Source organism: Haliotis rubra, unplaced genomic scaffold (assembly GCF_003918875.1).
Source record: "Haliotis rubra isolate DU_JTF1 unplaced genomic scaffold, ASM391887v1 Scf282, whole genome shotgun sequence".
Lineage (NCBI taxonomy): Eukaryota > Metazoa > Mollusca > Gastropoda > Lepetellida > Haliotidae > Haliotis > Haliotis rubra.
This window is the reverse complement of record NW_025766914.1, coordinates 533,313-552,917: the sequence shown is the minus strand read 5'-3', so window position 1 is coordinate 552,917 and position 19,605 is coordinate 533,313. Positions and strand designations below refer to the sequence as shown.

The 19,605-nt window shown below is 41.2% G+C and overlaps 1 protein-coding gene across 8 annotated transcripts in view; it reads left to right on the top strand.

The window, feature by feature from the left end:
- LOC124281328 (sodium- and chloride-dependent glycine transporter 1-like) overlaps nucleotides 1–19,205 on the top strand; it is a 70,865-nt gene extending 51,660 nt beyond the window's left edge. For all 8 annotated transcript variants that reach the window (XM_046717362.1, XM_046717361.1, XM_046717359.1 and 5 more), the window contains 11 exons: nucleotides 410–734; nucleotides 1,549–1,681; nucleotides 3,363–3,497; nucleotides 3,960–4,063; nucleotides 4,877–5,001; nucleotides 5,394–5,506; nucleotides 12,018–12,146; nucleotides 12,711–12,810; nucleotides 17,512–17,612; nucleotides 18,040–18,207; nucleotides 18,548–19,205. In XM_046717362.1, coding sequence (XP_046573318.1) covers nucleotides 410–734; nucleotides 1,549–1,681; nucleotides 3,363–3,497; nucleotides 3,960–4,063; nucleotides 4,877–5,001; nucleotides 5,394–5,506; nucleotides 12,018–12,146; nucleotides 12,711–12,810; nucleotides 17,512–17,612; nucleotides 18,040–18,207; nucleotides 18,548–18,691 — 1,577 coding nt within the window. In that variant the 3' untranslated portion in view covers nucleotides 18,692–19,205. The remainder of the gene's footprint in view (nucleotides 1–409; nucleotides 735–1,548; nucleotides 1,682–3,362; nucleotides 3,498–3,959; nucleotides 4,064–4,876; nucleotides 5,002–5,393; nucleotides 5,507–12,017; nucleotides 12,147–12,710; nucleotides 12,811–17,511; nucleotides 17,613–18,039; nucleotides 18,208–18,547) is intronic.
- The last annotated feature ends 400 nt before the right edge of the window (nucleotides 19,206–19,605 follow it).

Sequence of the window (19,605 nt, the reverse complement as noted above, 5' to 3'; positions counted from 1 at the left end):
TATGGTTATTAAATAGATAGAGGATACTAAACGACCTTCCGTGCATCACCAATTTTATGAAACGAGTTAATGATTTGGTATCAAACGAACGATAGCGAGTTTGATACTAAGTCTTGCACGAGTTTAATACAAATGGTATTTCACGGAAACGAGTTTAGTATTCTGTTTATTACTCTACAAACATAAATTGATGGAAACTGCCTACAGTGTGATGACTCTCATATCAATTTTCCGCGAGTCATCAAGGTCTGATACCATTGCGACAAAGGCATTAGCATTGTGACGTCATAACTGTAACCAATATGACGTCATACCTCTAGCGTTATTACACTAGTGTAATATTGTCGTAAAAATATTTCACTGCAGTATCTTCCACGGGCGAGTATTAATATATTATTTGTTCTTTCAGGTATAGGATGGGGAGCGTGCATAGTGTCAGGATTAACATCCATCTACTATGTCGCAGTGATAGCATGGAATATGTTTTACCTCATCAATGCCTTTTATCCATCACTGCCCTGGACTGCTTGTGACAACTGGTGGAACACGGACTCTTGCATTGGTGCTGTACATCGTGATGCCAGTTCCCAGAACTCCAGTATTGCTGTGGCTTCGCTCAACAGTACAGCATTTTCTCTGCCAGAGGGTACCAATATAAACAACACAAACTCCTGGAACAATTTTATAGCAAATGCATCTGAAGAGGCCAAAACAGCCACGGAGGAATTCTGGCAGTGAGTAAATTGTATTTCAAATTGATCGCGATAAAAAAATTCACTTCTCATTAACTTCGACATTTAACCTGAGTAGTAAAACCTGTATCTGTGACATATTGTCTAAATATCAATTTTACGCCAAAAGCATGTATAATCGGGAGCATGATTTACCAGAGTGAGTACGTGAGGTTTTAGGCCACTTTCAGGATTGTTCCAGCAATATCACGGCGGGAGACACCAGAAATGGGCTTTACACATTGTACCAGTGTTCGGATAAGAACACGTGTTTACCTCGCGACAAGTAGACGCTTTAACCACTAGGCTACCCTACCTCCCCTGACTCACCAGCATTGGAAAGAGAACGTCTAATGTATTGTTGATGGAGCGTGTCAATGTAACAGCATTCAAGGCCTCAATAAAGGTTTCAAATGTTTTATGGAAGACATGTGGAGGGCATTTCGAAATTTGATGCATCAGTGACAAAAATGATATCCGATAGTCTCTCTTTAGACTTGTACCATACGTTTCCGAATTATTTCAGGTGAACAAATGACCAACTGTTTATAACGTGTGCAACCGGTGGGACAGGACAATCGCGATTTTGAGAACACCTGTTCTATCATTACAATTTCATAGTGATTCTTAAGTAGTAAGCACATGCTCTGTCATTGTATAGCATGGTGACAATCGTTGGATTGTCTGGTCCAGACTCGATTTGTTTACAAACAGCATGGTGCAGCTCCAATACTGCTGAAACAAATTTAAACTCATGATCGACTTTAGGCAGAGATTTCTTATGGATGTGGAAAGGGTTTTGTCACTTCTGTTTAAGGTACTATGTATTACGCAAGTCTGATGGTGTGGAAGACATGGGAAGCTTCCAGCCTCACATGGTGGGATGTCTGTTTGTTTCCTGGCTGTTAGTCTTTCTGTGTCTCATTAAAGGTGTCAAATCGCTTGGCAAGGTACGTCTATCCTTTCAGAATTATTTTTAACAAACGTGTTTTCAAGCGGGCTCCTCGTGGTAACCAGGCCCTCCATTGTAGGAATATGTGTTACAAGTATGTGTTTGCGGTTTACTTGTAATACTGCATAGTCATGTATGTTTTGGCATCTTAAAACCTGAGAAAAGAACAGCTTTGTAAAGAGTTTTCTATCCGTGAAGATCCAGGTTAGAATTGATCTACAGCAACTCATGCACATATTTGTCCCAGTGTACTGACGACGAGAAAACTGTGCATACACAATCTACGAGAAAGAAAATGTACTTTTTCTTAATGATAACCAAAGCATCACGAGCAACAGGAGTGCACAACCTTCCAAATCGTGCACCAAATGCTAGTTCAACTATCACCCGTGAAGGTCCGGGATAGAATCTTCAGTAACCCATGCTTGTCGTAAGAGGCGACTAACGGGATCGAGTGGTCAGGCTCGCTGACTTGGGTGACACAAGTCATCGTAACCCAAATAGACCGATGCTCATGCCGTTGATCACTGTATTGTCTGTCCAGACTCGATTATTTACATACCACTGAAAATGTAACTGGAGTATTGCTAGGTGCGGCGTATAACTAAACTCATTCACTCACTGTAAAGAGTTTTCAAATCTGTAGATGTCCTCGACAATCTGATACCTTTCAACAATGATCCAAAGGTTAATTTCCTTCTGCTGACTTACCCATCACTTTTATCTCCATTATGTCACTCTACGTCAAAAAGATTTCCAAGCAGCTTCAGGTTTTGTGATCCATAAACATATGCTTATTAATTAATTTAATTTAAATATTTCTGTCTTATTGAATCGTAAAGTGATTCATCAAGCCGCTTTTCCGTATGGTTAAGATTAGAATTTTTGGCTTTTATTTGCACCTGAATGAAGTTAGTGTGTAGTACATGTAGTAGGTGATACAAGTGACACTCATATAATTCGACACATAAATCTCCAGAACCGTAAAAATGCTCATTCCTTGTTCGTCTGGATTCCATAACTCTAAAAATATATATACAATCAAGGGAGAGCTTTCTTTATATTTTGCCGAATTCACAGAAGAAATGTTATGTGGATTCTTAAAACCTCAGAAAAGAACCAACTTCAGCTTGGTCAAGCGTTTTTCACATTTGTAGAGGATTTCCAACATCTCGACAATCTGTTACCTTTCAACAATGATCCAAAGGCTAATTTCTGACTCACTGACCAAAACGGGAAATATCTCCTATTGTCAGATTTCCCACTTTGTCAAGAAAATCCCCAGCAGTTTCAGCTACTGGGTTTGTGATTTATAAACATGTGCTTATGGTCGTTTAGTGACTCTGGTTTCAGACGATGTTTCTTATGGTTAAGATAAGGATCTTTGGCTATTAGTTTCATCTAAGTGAAGACAGTGTGTAGTACATATTGCGGTACATGGTTGAATGTGGTGTGTGGTAAACCATGGGATATATGACTGAAGATTATGTATGGTACATAACTTGATATTTGATTGATAATGTTACACTATGTGATGCATGATTGAAGCTGGTGCATGATACACTGTGCGATAAAGGATTTAATATAATGTATGGTACACTATGTAATTAATGTAATTATGCATGGCTGAAAGTGGTGTACACCACACTTTATATAGCACGTGTGGTATATGACTGTAGGTGGTGTATGTGACGGCGCTCTTCCCCTACCTACTCCTGACTATCCTGCTGATCAGAGGGGTGCTGCTCCCCGGGGCTGTGGATGGAATCAAGTTCTTTGTCTACCCAGATTTCTCCAGGCTAGCAACCTTCAGTGTGAGTGTTATGATTCCGTAGTGTGAATGCTTATTTGTAAATATTTCAATAATAATTTATGTCTTGCACTTTTCCAACATTCGTGAAACAATGAACATGGTTCAACCTCACACTTGGTCGTAGAAAGCAATGACTTGGCCATCTCCACCTAGGATCATGGACGCCAGGGTCTCTATCCACAAAGAATGTGTAACGTTATGACCAGTCGTAACTCAATAGCTTATCATAGGCTTACAAATGCCATAGCTGTACGATCAGATCTCTTTTCGGTTTTAATGGCATTGTGTAATTTGTATGACATATGTGGTATTTGAGCTGACATGATCTGACAGCATGAATGCTCGTGTTTCTTCAAATTTGTACTGGCTGTATATGCGCAGCGATGTGTTAAACAGCGTACTCAGACACAGCGACATTAAATACAAAATTCCTAATCACAATGATATAATGCATTATAAACAGGTGTGGATCGAAGCAGCTATACAGGTGTTTTTTTCCCTTGGACCAGCATGGGGCTCGATAATAACTATGTCCAGCTTCAATGACTTCAACAACAACTGCTTCAGGTAGGTGTGGCGTGTCGGGCAGTTATACATACCTGTACATGAGTAAAGGCACTGCGTATCTTCATTTCTCTACGCAATAATTTCACAGCCACAGATTGTTATTAACGGAGCATCATTTGATCGGAAATATAAGAATATATTTATTTTCTCTGGACATTGAGCAGTGGTGATTCCGGTTTGGTACAGGTCTCAGAATCTAACCTTTTGGTCGAAAGAGGTGATCGGGCAGTCAGGCTCGGTGAGTTTGTTGATGGTGTGTCCAGACTACCTGGATCGTGACTTCCGAATTCGATGAAATATATTTGATTTTAATGAGATCGACGCTATATCATTGGACTTTCAATGCTTGCTTTTTCAAACCACAATACAGCATATAAGAAACACAGGATACGTACATGACACCCTAGGTAATAATATCAATAAGAACGGTGTCCGAAGTTCAGTGGCCTTCAGGGGCGGATGTGTGTGCTTTTCCCCCTAACCTTTGGACTTCATAATATATGTGCACCCCCCTTATCCAAAATCCTGGATCCGCCCCTGGCCTTTGATGTTGTTAAACGTTTATAATGGACGTTTAAATGACTACAGAGTCTGCTAGAATACTTTAATTAAGTTGAATGTTGTGTGTACACATGTTCTTCCACCAAGGGACAAAAATACATCACATCAATTTCCTTTCCATGAACATATATACAGTTGTGTAAATATGCTATAATTATTTATAGCACTGAAATAAATAATATTATGTGTGTGATTATTTCTGTTCTTGTGAACATGAAGATGTTAAACAGATCCCAATATAAATCTTCGTAGGGACTGCATCATAGTGAGCCTTGCTGATGGTCTGACCAGCTTCTACAGTGGCTTCGTCATCTTCTCCGTGGTTGGATTCATGGCCAAAGAAACGAACACTAGCGTCACTGAACTAGCTACACAAGGTAGGTCATCATATTACAACACAAACTTGCAAACATAAAAGAGACGAATAATCACCGTAGAAACATCAGGTATACCTCGTAGAATTAGAACCAGCATTTCAGAGATGAATACGTCCACTGAGGCAGCTGTCGTACAGTTTGGTCAGTGTGCGAAATTTACGATGGTGCTGTGGTCCCTGGATTCACCAGGATCACTAAAGGCAGTGGTCCTGGTGGCCAATAAATTTGGTATTGATAGTTAAGTAAATCTATGAATGCTATTTTGTACCAGTGAAGTACAGACAGGACCACTGATTATTGTCCACTCACTGGTCCTGTGGTCTAGTGGGAAATTTTGAAAGGTTTCTTTACCTGCATTGGTGTTGAGTTATGGATCTGTGTCAATGTTTCAGGCCCTGGTCTAGCAATGGTAGCCTACCCTGAAGCGATCAGCAAGTTGCCTCTTCCCCAGCTGTGGGCTGTGCTGTTCTTCCTCATGTTGATCATGCTTGGCCTGGACACCCAGGTGCGGTCCGACACTAACGCTTGTATCAAATCCACCAGGCATTCAGGTTGACACAATTATAAGGATACACGTATTGTAAAATAGACAAACAGACAACCTGTCCTGCTTGTCTTGTGGTCATTCGGGTTACAACTAGTCTTCAGTAACCCTGCTTGTGTATTTATGTTGTTTGGCGCAGCATTCAGCAATGTTTTAGCGTTCTGTAAATAATCATGAGCGGACCAGATAAGCATGTAATACCGGGCGGTCTGGTGGCCTAGTAGTTAAAGCGTTCGCTCGTCACGCCGAAGACTCGGGTTCGATGCCCCACACAGGTACAATGTGTGAAGCTCATTTCTGGCGACCCTCGCCAAGATTGCGACCGATGTAAATCTTTCCTCCTTGCTCTCGGAAACCAACAACGTTTAAGATGGCTATGCGGTTGGTGAAAGCCTATATTTTGGCGAGACAGCTTCTGATATGACAGGCAATGTTATTGATTGCTCTGGACTGATTTATCAACCCCCTGTGGACAGCAACTCAACCCCTAAGGGATTTCAACAGTCTCACACAGCCCCCAGTAATGGCGACGAGAACACAACTTCAACGCAAACAGGTACGACTTGTGAAATTTTACTCGACTATATCAGGTCTAACACCAGCAGTCACGCCAGGGATGCATTTGTCAATAACCTAATATCGAAAGTGCAAGGTGATGCGAACATCTTGGATGAACTTAGACTTTTGCTTTTGAATATGTGCAAGAAATGTGAATCATTCCCCTTTCAAGATAGTGCGCTTAAACGAAGAAAGGATCGTAGCGCCAAACAGGGTGAAAAACTGGAGAAATTAACTAAAGACTGCTTCATTCTCTTCAGATTCTATTGTGGTGATAACTCTGATTATATTTATGATGTTTTGAATATTCAACCTAGGAAGGCAACAAAACAACCAAGTGGGGGTGACACAAACACTCAGGGTACAATAGCGCCAATCAGTGAGACAATAGCACGGCTTGAACGTGATTTGTATACACTCAAGAGTGAATATACACAGAACATTGACTGCTTACACAACAAGGTGAAACATCTCGAGGACTCTAACAATAGGCTTACATCAGAACTTGTGGCCGCACGAGAAGAATCTGCAAAATGTAGAGGTTGTGTTGATAAATTACGAGAAAGGATGCTTAAGGCCATGGAACAGTTACACAATGACAGCAAGTGCGCTGTGGTTGAAGTGAATAACTGTAAAGAGTCCACAGAGAACCTCAAATGTACAGTGATTGAATATAAACGGGACATCAAGCTAATCTCTGAAACTGAGCTCCCAAAATGTGATGCGGCAGTGAAGACAAAGAGTAAGTTTGAATCTCGCCACTCAGATCTTCGGAACATGGTTAAAGACTTGAAGTCCAAAGTTGATGATGACTGTCTGAATATCTCTCATATCTCCGATGAGCGTCTTCTGGGCATTGGTTCTATTAAGTCAAAGCTTACGTTGATTAATCAGCGACTAACTTCTATTGAAGATGACGTCAAGTCCGTGGATGACCAATGCAAATCATGTTCGTCGTCTCTAGGAGACCTACAGAAGAAGGTGACCATGTTGAAAAAAGGGATTCAAAGAAGAACAAATATAACTCCTACGCCGAGGCAGCAAACCAGAGCAAGCCTGACAATGATTCCAATACCAGTCAACAACCAAGCACATATCCAAAAGAGGTTCAAAGAGCATCTGGTAGCATTGGACATTCTGTACAGGAGATTCACACACAAAACGAATCCGCCTGTAAGCACGTCACTCCAGCTTCTTAAAGCAACAAGCCATCGAAGGAAGGAACTTCTGAAGGTACCATCCAAGGTTCAAGTACCATGTCAGCTACCCCAACTGAGAAAATTACATCCCCTGACGATAATAATGACTCAAACAATAGGATTCAAGTCCACATCAGTAACAGACATAAACCATTGTCCAACTTGATGCTGATGAGTTTTTTGCAGGTCCTATACGCCCGCGAAACAGACGCTACTACATTGGCAGAATCCAGAAGTCCTGCTCAGAACAATCGATCAAAACTTATATGGTGGAAAGGGGAGTAACTGTGACGCACCTTAAAATCTTCATCAAACCCGAGAAACGCTATGCTGCTGTACTCGCTCAAGATAGGCTACTTGTTGAAAACGTTGATTTCTGGCCAGAAAACATTATTGTCAAGCCGTGGCTGCGCAGGAAAAAGTTTGGGCAACAAATAGAGGAAAGACAGAGAATGAACGATGCTCCCCAGGCTAACCCTTCTTAGATATGTCTCTCCCAATCATTTCACTTATGTCATGGAATTGTCGTGGCGTAATGTCAAGTGTATGTTACCTCAACGCTACTCTCTCTCAAAACCATATCCAGATATGTGCCTTGTCTGATCACCAGCTTGGTGCCCACAATCTGTCATTCTTGGATTCCCTGAATGAAAATTACTTCTCAGTCGCCAACCCAGCTCAAGAACCCCGGAACCAGAGGTCTCAGAGGAGTGGGGGAACAGCCTTCCTATGTCACAAACATCTTAAGCCGTATGTCCAGGCTCTAGATATTGTCAATAATAGAATCACTGCCCTACAACTCTCTGTTCCAAATCATCACCCTCTCTATCTCCTTTCAATCTACCTACCCCCTTCGAATCGATCCATAGATCTCTATCAAAATATGCCTTGATGAACTCCAAGAATCATATTCTGCCTTGTCTGAAAGGAGCCCGGTAATCATCCTAGGCGACTTTAATGCAAAGATTGGAGGCCCAAGAACAAACGTTAACCTTGACCAAAGATCTAGCATGCTCTGGCAGTTCCTGTCAGCAAATTCACTAATCTCTATCAACATGCAGAGCTTCTGCACGGGCCCAGTGAATACCTTCTATGCATATGCAGGAGGTCCTCAGACACCAATCGACCACATTGTAGTGCCAACGGAGCTCATGTATCTCATTCACTCGGCAGAAGTGAAAGATGATAATCCATTGAACGTTTCCGACCATCACCCAGTTGTATGACTTCTTGCAATCGACCTACCTAGTCAACCAGCTGCAGCTCCTCCTATACGTAGACCAGCTTGGAACAGAGCCTTCAATAACGGCTCTATCAAAGGACTACACATATGCAGTCTCTAACTCCCTCTGGGGAAAGCAGCTGCCAGCTCTAGACTGTGACAGGGAGGATATTGAAATCTTACTGATATAACTACTATGGCCCTCACTATGGCTGCGGCTGGCTGTCTTCCTATGAGACATTTCAGACGTTATCTAAGACCATACTGGAAGGACTTCCACGACCTGATGTTCTCTTACAGACAGCAATGGATTCTAGATGGTAAACCTAGAGGCATGACTCACACTAGCTTCCGTGACTACAAGAAATCCAAAGACAAATTTCGAGCTGCTATGAAAGAAGCTGCAGCGCTTTATGAAACAGAGCACTTCAACAATCTTGATAAACTATATGACATCGACCAGAAAACATTCTGGGCTCTCCTCAACAACAGAGACAAGAAATCACACATTTCAACCATAAGTGTATCAGGGAACCATACCACAGATTCCCTGGAAATCTGCCAAGCTCTCGCTGACCACATGAAGACTATATTCAGCAAAGGGGTGGATGACCACTTTGACCAGAACTTTAAAGACTATCTAGAAGGCAGAGATGCTGAACTAAAACATTGTACCTCTAACAAGTTAATCGACGTCAAGAGCCTTCTGACCGCTCAGTCTGAGGAAAGCAATCTTTGCAAATCTCTGAAAAACAACAAGGCCTGTGGTTTTGATGGAATCTACTATGAACACTTGAAACATGGAGGCTCAACTCTTCATTATTATCTTTCTGAACTATTCAATAGAATAATCACCACAGGTTCTATCCCATCCCAGTGGAAGAAAGGTATCATCATCCCAATCTTCAAAGGCGGAGGCAAACCAAGGACGTCCCCAGATACATACAGAGCAGTGACTTTGTTGCTTGTTATTTCAAAACTCTTCGAACAGGTCATAGCGAAACGAATCCCACAATTTCAAGACTCCACGGACTTCCCTGATCCTCAGCAATGCGGCTTCCAGAAAGGCCTGTCGTCTCTTCATGCATCATTCCTCCTTCAGGAGACAGTCTACCACTACAAGGAACGGAATGACTCTCTGAAAGTGGTGTTCTTGGACAGTAGTAAAGCCTTCGACACTGTGTGGCATGATGGACTACTCTGGAAGCTGAAGGAGTTGAACATTCATCCAGGTGTGTGGCGCATTTTCTGCAACACATACTCTGGAATGGAAAGTTGTGTTCTCGCCAATAATACCTACTCATCCTGGTTTAAACTCGACCGTGGAGTGAGACAGGGTAGCGTCCTTTCTGCCAAGCTCTACTTGGTTTACATCAACGAGCTTCTGACAGACCTATCACATCTTAAGAAGGGAGCATTCGTATTGGATCTCCACCTCGCCGCTCCAACTCAGGCAGATGATATCTCACTGATCAGCCCTATCACAGCCCATCTACAATCCATGGTTACAGAGTGTCAAGCTACAGTGCCAACTGGCAGTTCACATTCTCTCCCTCAAAAAGCAACGTCTTGGTCTTAAATCCAGAAAGAAACACCAAGTGCAATACCAAACTTTACGGAAAGATTTTACCTGAAGTGGACAACACAAAGCATCTTGGCATTCGTCTCGACTCACACCTCAGCAGCCACATTCGCACATCAAATGCATGTTCGAAGATGAAGTCAGCTGCAATGATGTTGATGAAATCTGGCTTACACAACAGTGGGCTGAATCCAATTACCAGCTCCAATCTTGTCAAGTCAAGCCTTGTTTGGGTGCGAATTGTGGTCAGGGTTGAAAAAGGGCGATATTATCACTGTCGAAAGGGCACAACGATTCTGTTTAAAGAAGTGTCAGGGGCTCCCAAAACCTACTAGATCTGACATATGTAACTCCCTGATTTGATGGTACTCGGCAGAATCACATCTCGACACAAGGAAGTTGTTTTTCCTTGGCTCCTTGTGCAACAGCAAGAAGCACCTACTTTGCTTCAAACTCTTTATCTCACGCCTGTTTGCGTTTAGAAACTGCATATTGAAGACAAGAACAGGATTTATACCAGATATAGTTCATGTACTTGAAAAATACAAACTGAGGCACTTTCTTGAGAATTTCGTCTCCTCCGGCATCTTCATGGGTCAACTCTCCTGGAAGAAGATCGTAAAATACTCTGTCATGGAATACGAGAAGTCCTCCTGGAACCAACGAATGGCATCAGATCCGGATCTCAGACACTTCAGGACATTACACCCCTCGATAGAGCCACACCCAGCTTGGCTACTTGCCAAAAGATACCCCTTCTTGAAACAACAATGCATCTTCATAGTGCAAATGTGTGCTCTCTGGTGTCCTTACCGTGTGTATGGACCTTGTGATAAATGTAGTGTGAACTGTGCAGACCTTCTGATCTATGTCCTAACATCGTGTGAAGCTTGTGCTGGCTGCAGAGACCAACTCTGGTGTGACATTATCAACGTGGGCCCAGTTTAGTTGAGCCAGGAACTACACAGCAAGACTGATATGGACCTGGTGTGCAGCCTGCTGTCCTGCCGTCCCCCAGTACTGCTCTCTGACGCGGAATCTGAGCTGTACACACTGACCTTTGTTAACGGACTCTACGCGACCTGTAATGCATGAATATTCTGCGCGTCTCTATTGTTATCTTAAACCTATCTAAACTTTTCTCGCATTCCCTTGTACTCTCCATTGGAGGAATAAAAGTATATATTCTAATACCGGGCGGTCTGGTGGCCTAGTAGTTAAAGCGTTCGCTCGTCACGCCGAAGACTCGGGTTCGATGCCCCACACCGGTACAATGTGTGAAACTCATTTCTGGTGACCCTCGCCGCTGCTGGAATATTGCTAAAAGTGGCGTAAAACGATCCACTCTTTTTTTTGAAGGCCTCATTCAAATCAGGTTCAACAAACACACGGGGCTTCAACATCCCACATAGACGTATTATACCTCACGTTCACTAGATCAAATATTGAAGTGTGTAGGGAGATTCGGACCAGATGTTGTGTTTGTTTGTTTGTTGTTTAACGCCGCACTCAGCAATACTCCGGCTGTAAAGCGGCGGGTTGTAAATAATCGAGTCAGGACCAGAACACCCAGTGAATGAATCATGAGCGTTGATCTATGCATTTGGGAAAAGATGATCATGTGTCAACGAAGTCAGCATGCATGACCACCCGATCCCGGTTGTCGCCTCATACGGGCTGCTGAAGACTAATAGCGACCATAGCGACCCTCACCACTGCCTTTGAAAAACCATACTTCCATCAACCAGTTCCTAATGACATTTCCGGATTTAAAAGGATTAATAACGCCCACCAGTTTTAAAACATGCAACATTTCCTGCTGGCACCACCATTACAGATGCTCTTTGCGTATATTCAGGAGACTATTTTTTGTAACAGAATGTACAAGAAAGATTGTGTTTGTGTTTGCAGTTTGGAATGGTTGAGAACCTTGTAGCTGGCATTACTGACGGCATCCCTCGTCTACGCAAATACAGGATTTTCGTCACTGCAGGCGTGTCCATGGTGTTCTTCCTGTTTGGCCTTCCGATCACAATGAATGTAAGTTTTCTGAAGCAATCACCTGAAGGGCTTAATTGACAATATGAAAACCTTTCAAAGAGAGACAATGCTTGTTCCAGATACATGATATTTACGATCCCAAAATACACGTAACCATCTCTATTTCACGTATTAACGGTAAACATTAAACAGGTGAAAAAAATACTTTTCAAAATGGGAAATTATACAAACGTATCAAGCTGCATTTAGCGGAGATACGCACATGACTATGCGCATGACTAGCGATTTTGAGTTAACGAGGACGTTTTAGAGGCAAAATATGGAAATAATACAACTAGGTATATCAATGAGTCATTTCTGTCTCATAATATACCATAAGTTTCACAGTATGACTGACTTGAGGGAAATTATCGCAAGACAGTCACTGAATAAACACTTCCAGAAAAAGATGGAATAGCGTGTCCGATGGTGCATTATTGTATTTCTGGCAATAGGTTGTCAAACTTTGACACGGAGGGTATATAAATCTGAACTTGAATCTCATCCATGAGTACATCCTTTTTCTATCGTATGCTTCGCCAAAATGTTACCCTTTAATTGCAGGGAGGGATCTACATATTCCAGCTGATGGACTGGTTCACCTCAGCATTCTGTTTGTTTATCTGCTCATTCCTGGAATGTATTGTAATTGGCTGGATTTACGGTAAAACATTTTATCATAAACACAACACAAATCGTATAGGCTTTTGCACGGTGTGTACATTACAGTCCCATAAATTTACAATAATGGTGGCTTTGCTCATAGACATGTGTTTTTTTAAAATACATCATACATGACACTTACTCAAAAGAATGTTATGACCACGAAAATGTTGTGGTTTCAATTTCAATTTCTTTTACTTGGGGTTCTGAAGAGGCCACAGGCCTATAGTACAAAACAAGTGTGTACTGTCACATCATATTTAAAACAGCTTTTCTATTGTTGAATCCATGATAGATGTACGTTGATAAATTCTTAACAATTTGTAGATTTGTTGCTTTAAAAATAACTTTGATTCATATTCATATAAAATGGAGGGATATATAACAATGTGGCTGTTAAAAATATACACATAAGCATTAACAAAGCACCACCTGAATCCAAAGGAAATATTTTAAACATACCGGAATGTAATGTAAAACAAGCGCGGTAGTTTCAAAGCTATGGGTAGCATGTTCAAGTGCCGAGAATTTTCTTGACATGGCAAGACGTAGATATTAAGATAGCAAGTTTTGCCATGTATGCTTCATCTATGCAAAATTGACTTTACGACACGGGTAGTCGACTTGTGAACAAACCGTTGAAGCAATGGATCGTCCAAGACCTGGAAGACCTGGAATACCAGTGACTGAAATGAGTACTAATGGCCGAGTCCTAATTCGTCTGGCATCCCATGACCCATTTTGGAAGACTGAACCTACCACTGAACATGTTTCATCACTTACGTCGATTATTGAAACACGCCAATCTATGAAAAAGTCTACCTTTACAGCTTTCATCATGCTACGCAAGGCATAGGACCGTATTGATCGTCCGATTATGGGCTCAAAGTTACTGGAAGCGAACATAAAAAGTGTATTGTTTAATGGTATTACATCCCTTTACAGAACTGTCGAGCGCTGTGTGAAATTGAACGGTGGGCATATTTCATCATGGTTTGATGTGCAATGCGGATTAAGACAAAGATGTTTAGTTTCACCATTACCTTTTAATATTTACATAAACGATGATTAATGATTTATCTATCGGCGTTGTCAAAAACGACAAGACTGTTGGAGTGCTCGCCTACGCTGACGACTTGGTTCTACTTGCTGAATCTGAAAGTGACTTTAAATTATTGCTAGATTGCTTCAACAGCTGGTGTGGAACTAACTCGATGACTGCCAACAAAGGAAAATCTAATATCATCTGCTTCAGACCGGTATCGACACCTCGGACACGTGTTACTTTTACCTGTGGAGATGATGTTTTAGAGATAACTGATTTTTATAACTATACCTTGGAATTCTTTTAACAGAGCACAGTCGAATGGCGAAAGCAGCGGCCAGCTCAGCTTGCAGAGCTCTAGGATTGCTCATTTCCAAGTATAAATTGTTAGGTCGAATGGGGTTCGACACTTTCACAAAGTTATACGACTCTATGGTGTGGTCAATCATCGCATACAGCACCAGTATATGGGGAAACTTCAATATGACCTACATAGAGACAATACAGAACAGGACTGTACGGTTATACCATGATCTACGCCGTTTTGCCTCTAACAGTGGGATGTGAGACGCGCCTGACAGACTATCCCATCACACATTCATATGGACTCACCAGTGGGCTGCCAGACGTAATTCACACCGAGTGTATAGGATCATACATAAGTTCAACCAACTCAGAATGGGACACTATATAGCTCTAAAACACATCGTTTCAGGCTTGATAGAGGAAGCTGTTTTTAATGAGTTTTAATCAAAATGGGAAAGAGAGATAACTGAACCTACACGTGCACAAGGAAACAGGGGGACCAAACTACTCACCTACTGTACTTTCAAGAGAGAGTATCGGACCGAACCTCATGTTAGACGTGTCATCAACAGATCTCAGAGAAGCGCCCTGTCAAGGTTTAGGTGCAGAGTAGCCTCCCCACTGAGGACTGAAACTGGAAGGTACACTAACACGCCGGGAGAAGAGGGGGATTATCCTCTATGTCGACACGCTTTTTAAGACGAGATGTATGTAATCCTACACTGCCCACTGCAAGAAGATATCACATATGGCAAATGTATGCCCATTGTGTTTTAGCGTGCCCTGACTTCTCCGATTTTAGTGATGTACAGAAATTGGGGTATATTCTCGCCTCACCTAAAATGATTTTATTCAGTGCCAAGACCTGCAAAGCAATTTTAACTACACGTAATATAAAGATTTCTTATATCCAAGCTAATTATTTCATCGTTTGGAAACATCTTTTGCGTGCTTACGTTTACTCTTTATGGTATATTTCCCTATTATATTATTATTAAATGTGTGTTTTGTAATCCTTTTATCCAATTCATGTTTGACAAATACTTTTACAACATGTATTTAATTATCGTACGCACTTTGTGATAAGCAATATATTGTATATTTTATGTAAATATCTTATGTCATGTCGATTTACATCGTCTCTCATAACCCATGTTTGGGTCTCGCTGTACTTTAATGTCTAAATTCTATGTATGTACTTTTGCATTAAGAGGTGAGACGTGAATATACAATCTGTCTGTCTGCTAAAACGCAATGGAGGCAATGGAGAGTGGGAGTCTGACTCTCCACCAGTACCATCAGAAGGAAGCAGCAGGCTGCTGGTCGGAGAGACATCCCTACCTCACGGAACGCCAGGCGTAGTGCAGACATGGCGACGGGTTCATTGGTCACATGATAGTCGCTGTCTTCTACACCTTGCTGCCGGCCGTTGGAGACGGCGTAATACATTTGAATCCTTTGGTGGTGGCTCAGCGATGGGTTGGGGTTGCTTTTCCAATGACTGCAAGCTGGATCTCATTAAGTACCTGGGACATGCAATGAGTGAGATAAACTTTATAGTCACATCAGCGTTATTTCAGCCATATCGTGACTTAAAATAGTTATAAATTCATGATAAGTGCACAAATTGTAAACACCTGTCGACGAAGGACAGTAAAACCAACCAGTATATCACAGTATCAATAAATAAAACTAGCATATATCTCTAAAATAAGATTTCAGATAGGACAATACAATATAAAAACAGGCTGAGGATCGCCAACAATGAAGGTACATCACCACTCTAGGGACCATTGGGACTTTGGCTACCTGCATGGGCCCTAGCTGGATTTATACAATCCCTTCGTCCACTTGCGATTGTACTGATATTTAGCCATAATAAAACAACAAATATTCTACGATTAAAAGAGTGTGTAGAGCTAAACTGACTTTGAAAGTTTTGGGACTTACGTACCCCCTCAAGAGGCCAATCATTTTACAGTACTTACACAATCTTAGTTGCCAATTTATTCTACTAATTATAAAATATCATTGATCTATTAACAAAACATATAAATCAAAATGTATTAATCAACTCTACTGCTTTTAAAAACTCAATGATTAAATGATAATGAACTTTTGGGGCATTCAATGGTCATCGTTGTCAACAGGAAGTACCACGTGTTATTACCATCTTATAATCATGGATGACAACGCTAGACCTTGCCATGCTTGGAATTCGACGCTTGGTTGCTTGTAGGAGGAGGCGACTGACTGGTCGCCAGTGGTGGTTCAAACAATCATCATTTGAGAACTGTGTGACAATCAGATTGGTGGTGTCGTCATTGTGACGATACCATCCGACATTGCTGATATTTTCTGTATTCCTCTCAGATTACAAGTAAATTGCTACCAAATGTCAGTTTCAGTTTTGTTTGTGTCTCAATTACAGTGAAATATATTACCCTTACCACATACTCTCAGAATTCTTTACAACTGTGCTACAATATGAATCGTTTTCATACTTACATCGAACTCACTTGGTGTGCTTCGCTAATGCTTATGTGTATAGATCTTTCTATCAACATTTACCAAATGCCTTTGATGATCTCGTATCAAGATTTTGTGTGCTGTTTCACGCCAGCTATATGAGTCATGGTTAACTTCACAGGGATGCAAATTACAGGACTCACAACAAATCCTACTCAGTCAAACAAATATGCATATAAAGATTTGAACTCGTCCATAGCTAATTACCGTTGTGCCTTTTCTTGTACCGTCCTGATGTGTTACAGTTGGTCGTAACTCAAGATTAGGGCGGTGGGCTAGCCTAGTGGTTAAAGCGTTCGCTCGTCACGCCGCAGACCCGAGTTCGATTCCCCACATGGGTACAATGCGTGAAGCCCATTTCTGGTGTAATCTGCCCCGATATTGCTGAAATATTGCTAAAAGCTGCGTAAAATGGGCAAGGTGTAAATGGGCCCTGTTGCCCAAACACCCATTACACTTTTAATTGTCTATCTATCACACTCACTCACTGCCAAGATCATGTTAAGTGTCCCCAATGTTTTAACCGTCTTGCTGCAGTGCCAGTAGTACAGCTTATAATTGTTATTAATAAAAACAGATTGTGTTTCATTCCACATGATATGTTTGACTGGCATTTAGAAGTTAATTTGTAATAAGAAAGGTCGGGTATTCTATGGATAACAACTTCTTAATTATATTATGATGCGACGTTTCAGTATATTTCTATATCGTTCTCAAGCAAGAATGCACTCTTGAGAGTTTCTTGTTGTTTCATTTGATTCATACGTACATTACATGTATTGGAACATTAGAGTGTAGCATTTACCTAATAACTGTTGCCAGGTGTGGACAGGTTTGGCCGTGACATAGAACTGATGTTAGGAAGACGTCCTGGGATTTTAATGAAGTTCTGCTGGTGCATATCAACCCCACTGATCATGTTGGTAAGGAATGAAACAAAGTCTCAGATTGCCTAATTATCTTCAGATATATCATGATTAGAGATGCTTGGATGTTACAGGCTGTGTTAGTAGTGATTTGGTTTGTTGTTTAACGCCGCACTCAGCAATATTACAGCTATGTGCCGGCGGTCTGTAAATAATGGAGTCTGGACCAGACAATCCAGTGACCAAAATCATGAGCATCGTTCTACGCAATTCGGGATACGATGACATGTGTCAACCAAATCAGCGAGCCTGACCTCCCGATCCCTTCAGTCGCCTCTTCCGACAAGCACATGTTGCTGAAGATCAGTTCTAACCCGGATCTTCACGGGTGCCTTTTACGACAAGCATGGGTTGCTGAAGGCCAATCAGGAGGGCAGGAAACGTCTATCTTGTCTTATTGTACATCATGTTATCCATGTTGCAGACAATCTTCATCGTCACGCTGAGTGCCTACAAGATGCCTACCTACGATGGTTACACGTACCCACTGGTAGCTCGTGCTATCGGCTTTGTCTTCGCTATGCTGCCTATCATTCCTTTGCCTATCTTCATGGTGCTCGAACTGATGAAAGCCAATGGCACCTTGTGGGAGGTGAGCTGAAAAATGGCTCCAGATATAATTTCTCGTCCATTTAAATTCCTTCTTTTTCTCACTGGAGGAAGATGCTAACTTCAGAACCACATCTGCGTCAGTAACTTTTCATGTTAATCAACCTTATTAGTATACCAAGTAGAAATGTAGTCTTCACACATAATTGATAGAAAATGGGGAAATATTTAAATCTTTAGTGCATGCACTCAAAACTGTGGGAAAAGTATTCCTCCCCAGATGCATCATCCAATCTGCTCATTGTTTACCATTGTAAACGTGATATCGTGAAGTTTTTGTAACGATTTTAGAAAATATAATTGTTGGTGTTTTGTCATTCCAGAGATTCCTCTTCACACTTCGGCCTTCTTCGGGCTGGAAACCATCAAAGGCGGAGTACCATCGTGATTATAAAACTGACAATCATGAATTTGTACTGCCACTGAAGTCTCTCTTACCACAACGACCACGTTTTCGCCATAAGTGACTACAACCTACATTCTTCCCGGCGCCTTGTCTTGTCGGTATTAGCAATACCCCAGCAATGTCACGTGTCAGGGATCGATCTGGTTCTCCGGCATGACAAGCTGTGATTAAACCACAAGGCTGAACCACAACTTTGATGTTAGTATCACTAATCTCAACAATATATATGCGGATGATATTAAGGGGAAACTCCTAATCTATAGGGAAAGTTTTGCAAGACTTATGTCATGTCAGAATGAAAATGTTTTGACAAGTATTGATGAAGGCTCGTAAAATTAGAAATGCATGAATCTCAGTCAATATTCTACACATTAAGATCCATATGTTATTTCTTAGATATGTTATGCCTATACAATGTGCAAATATGTCAGACACTTTATAAAGCAAAATACAACATACTGTCACTTATGACACTTGTGCAAATTGAAAGATATATTTCCTTAGATATATTCTACAGTATAATAAACATGTTTTAAGCTAGTCCAGATAAAATAGCTTCCAACCTCCAACTGTAACAGGGAGGCATAATACACTGTACTGTAATAGACTCTGTTTATATTGCTATACCAGTAGTTGAAGAGGAATACCATTTAAATTGTCAATGTTTAAAAAAATGCATAAGATAGAATGTTTTCCACCTTACCTATATATTGGTAACCCGTGTAAGGATAGTTTTGTTAGACTTGTGTCATCTAAGGATGATGTTTTGACAAGTATTGCTACTTTTTCTTTAGAAGGGTATATTATGCCTGTACATTGTGCAAAAATGGTTCCATAGCTTTCAGAGGCAATAATGTATTATTATTACTGGTTTTACCAGCATCAAACAAAATGTAAAATTATTCTGTAATGTGGGCCATGGCCTTTTTTTTTACTGAAACAAAACTGTCTGTCTGTCTGTCTGTCTAATCTATT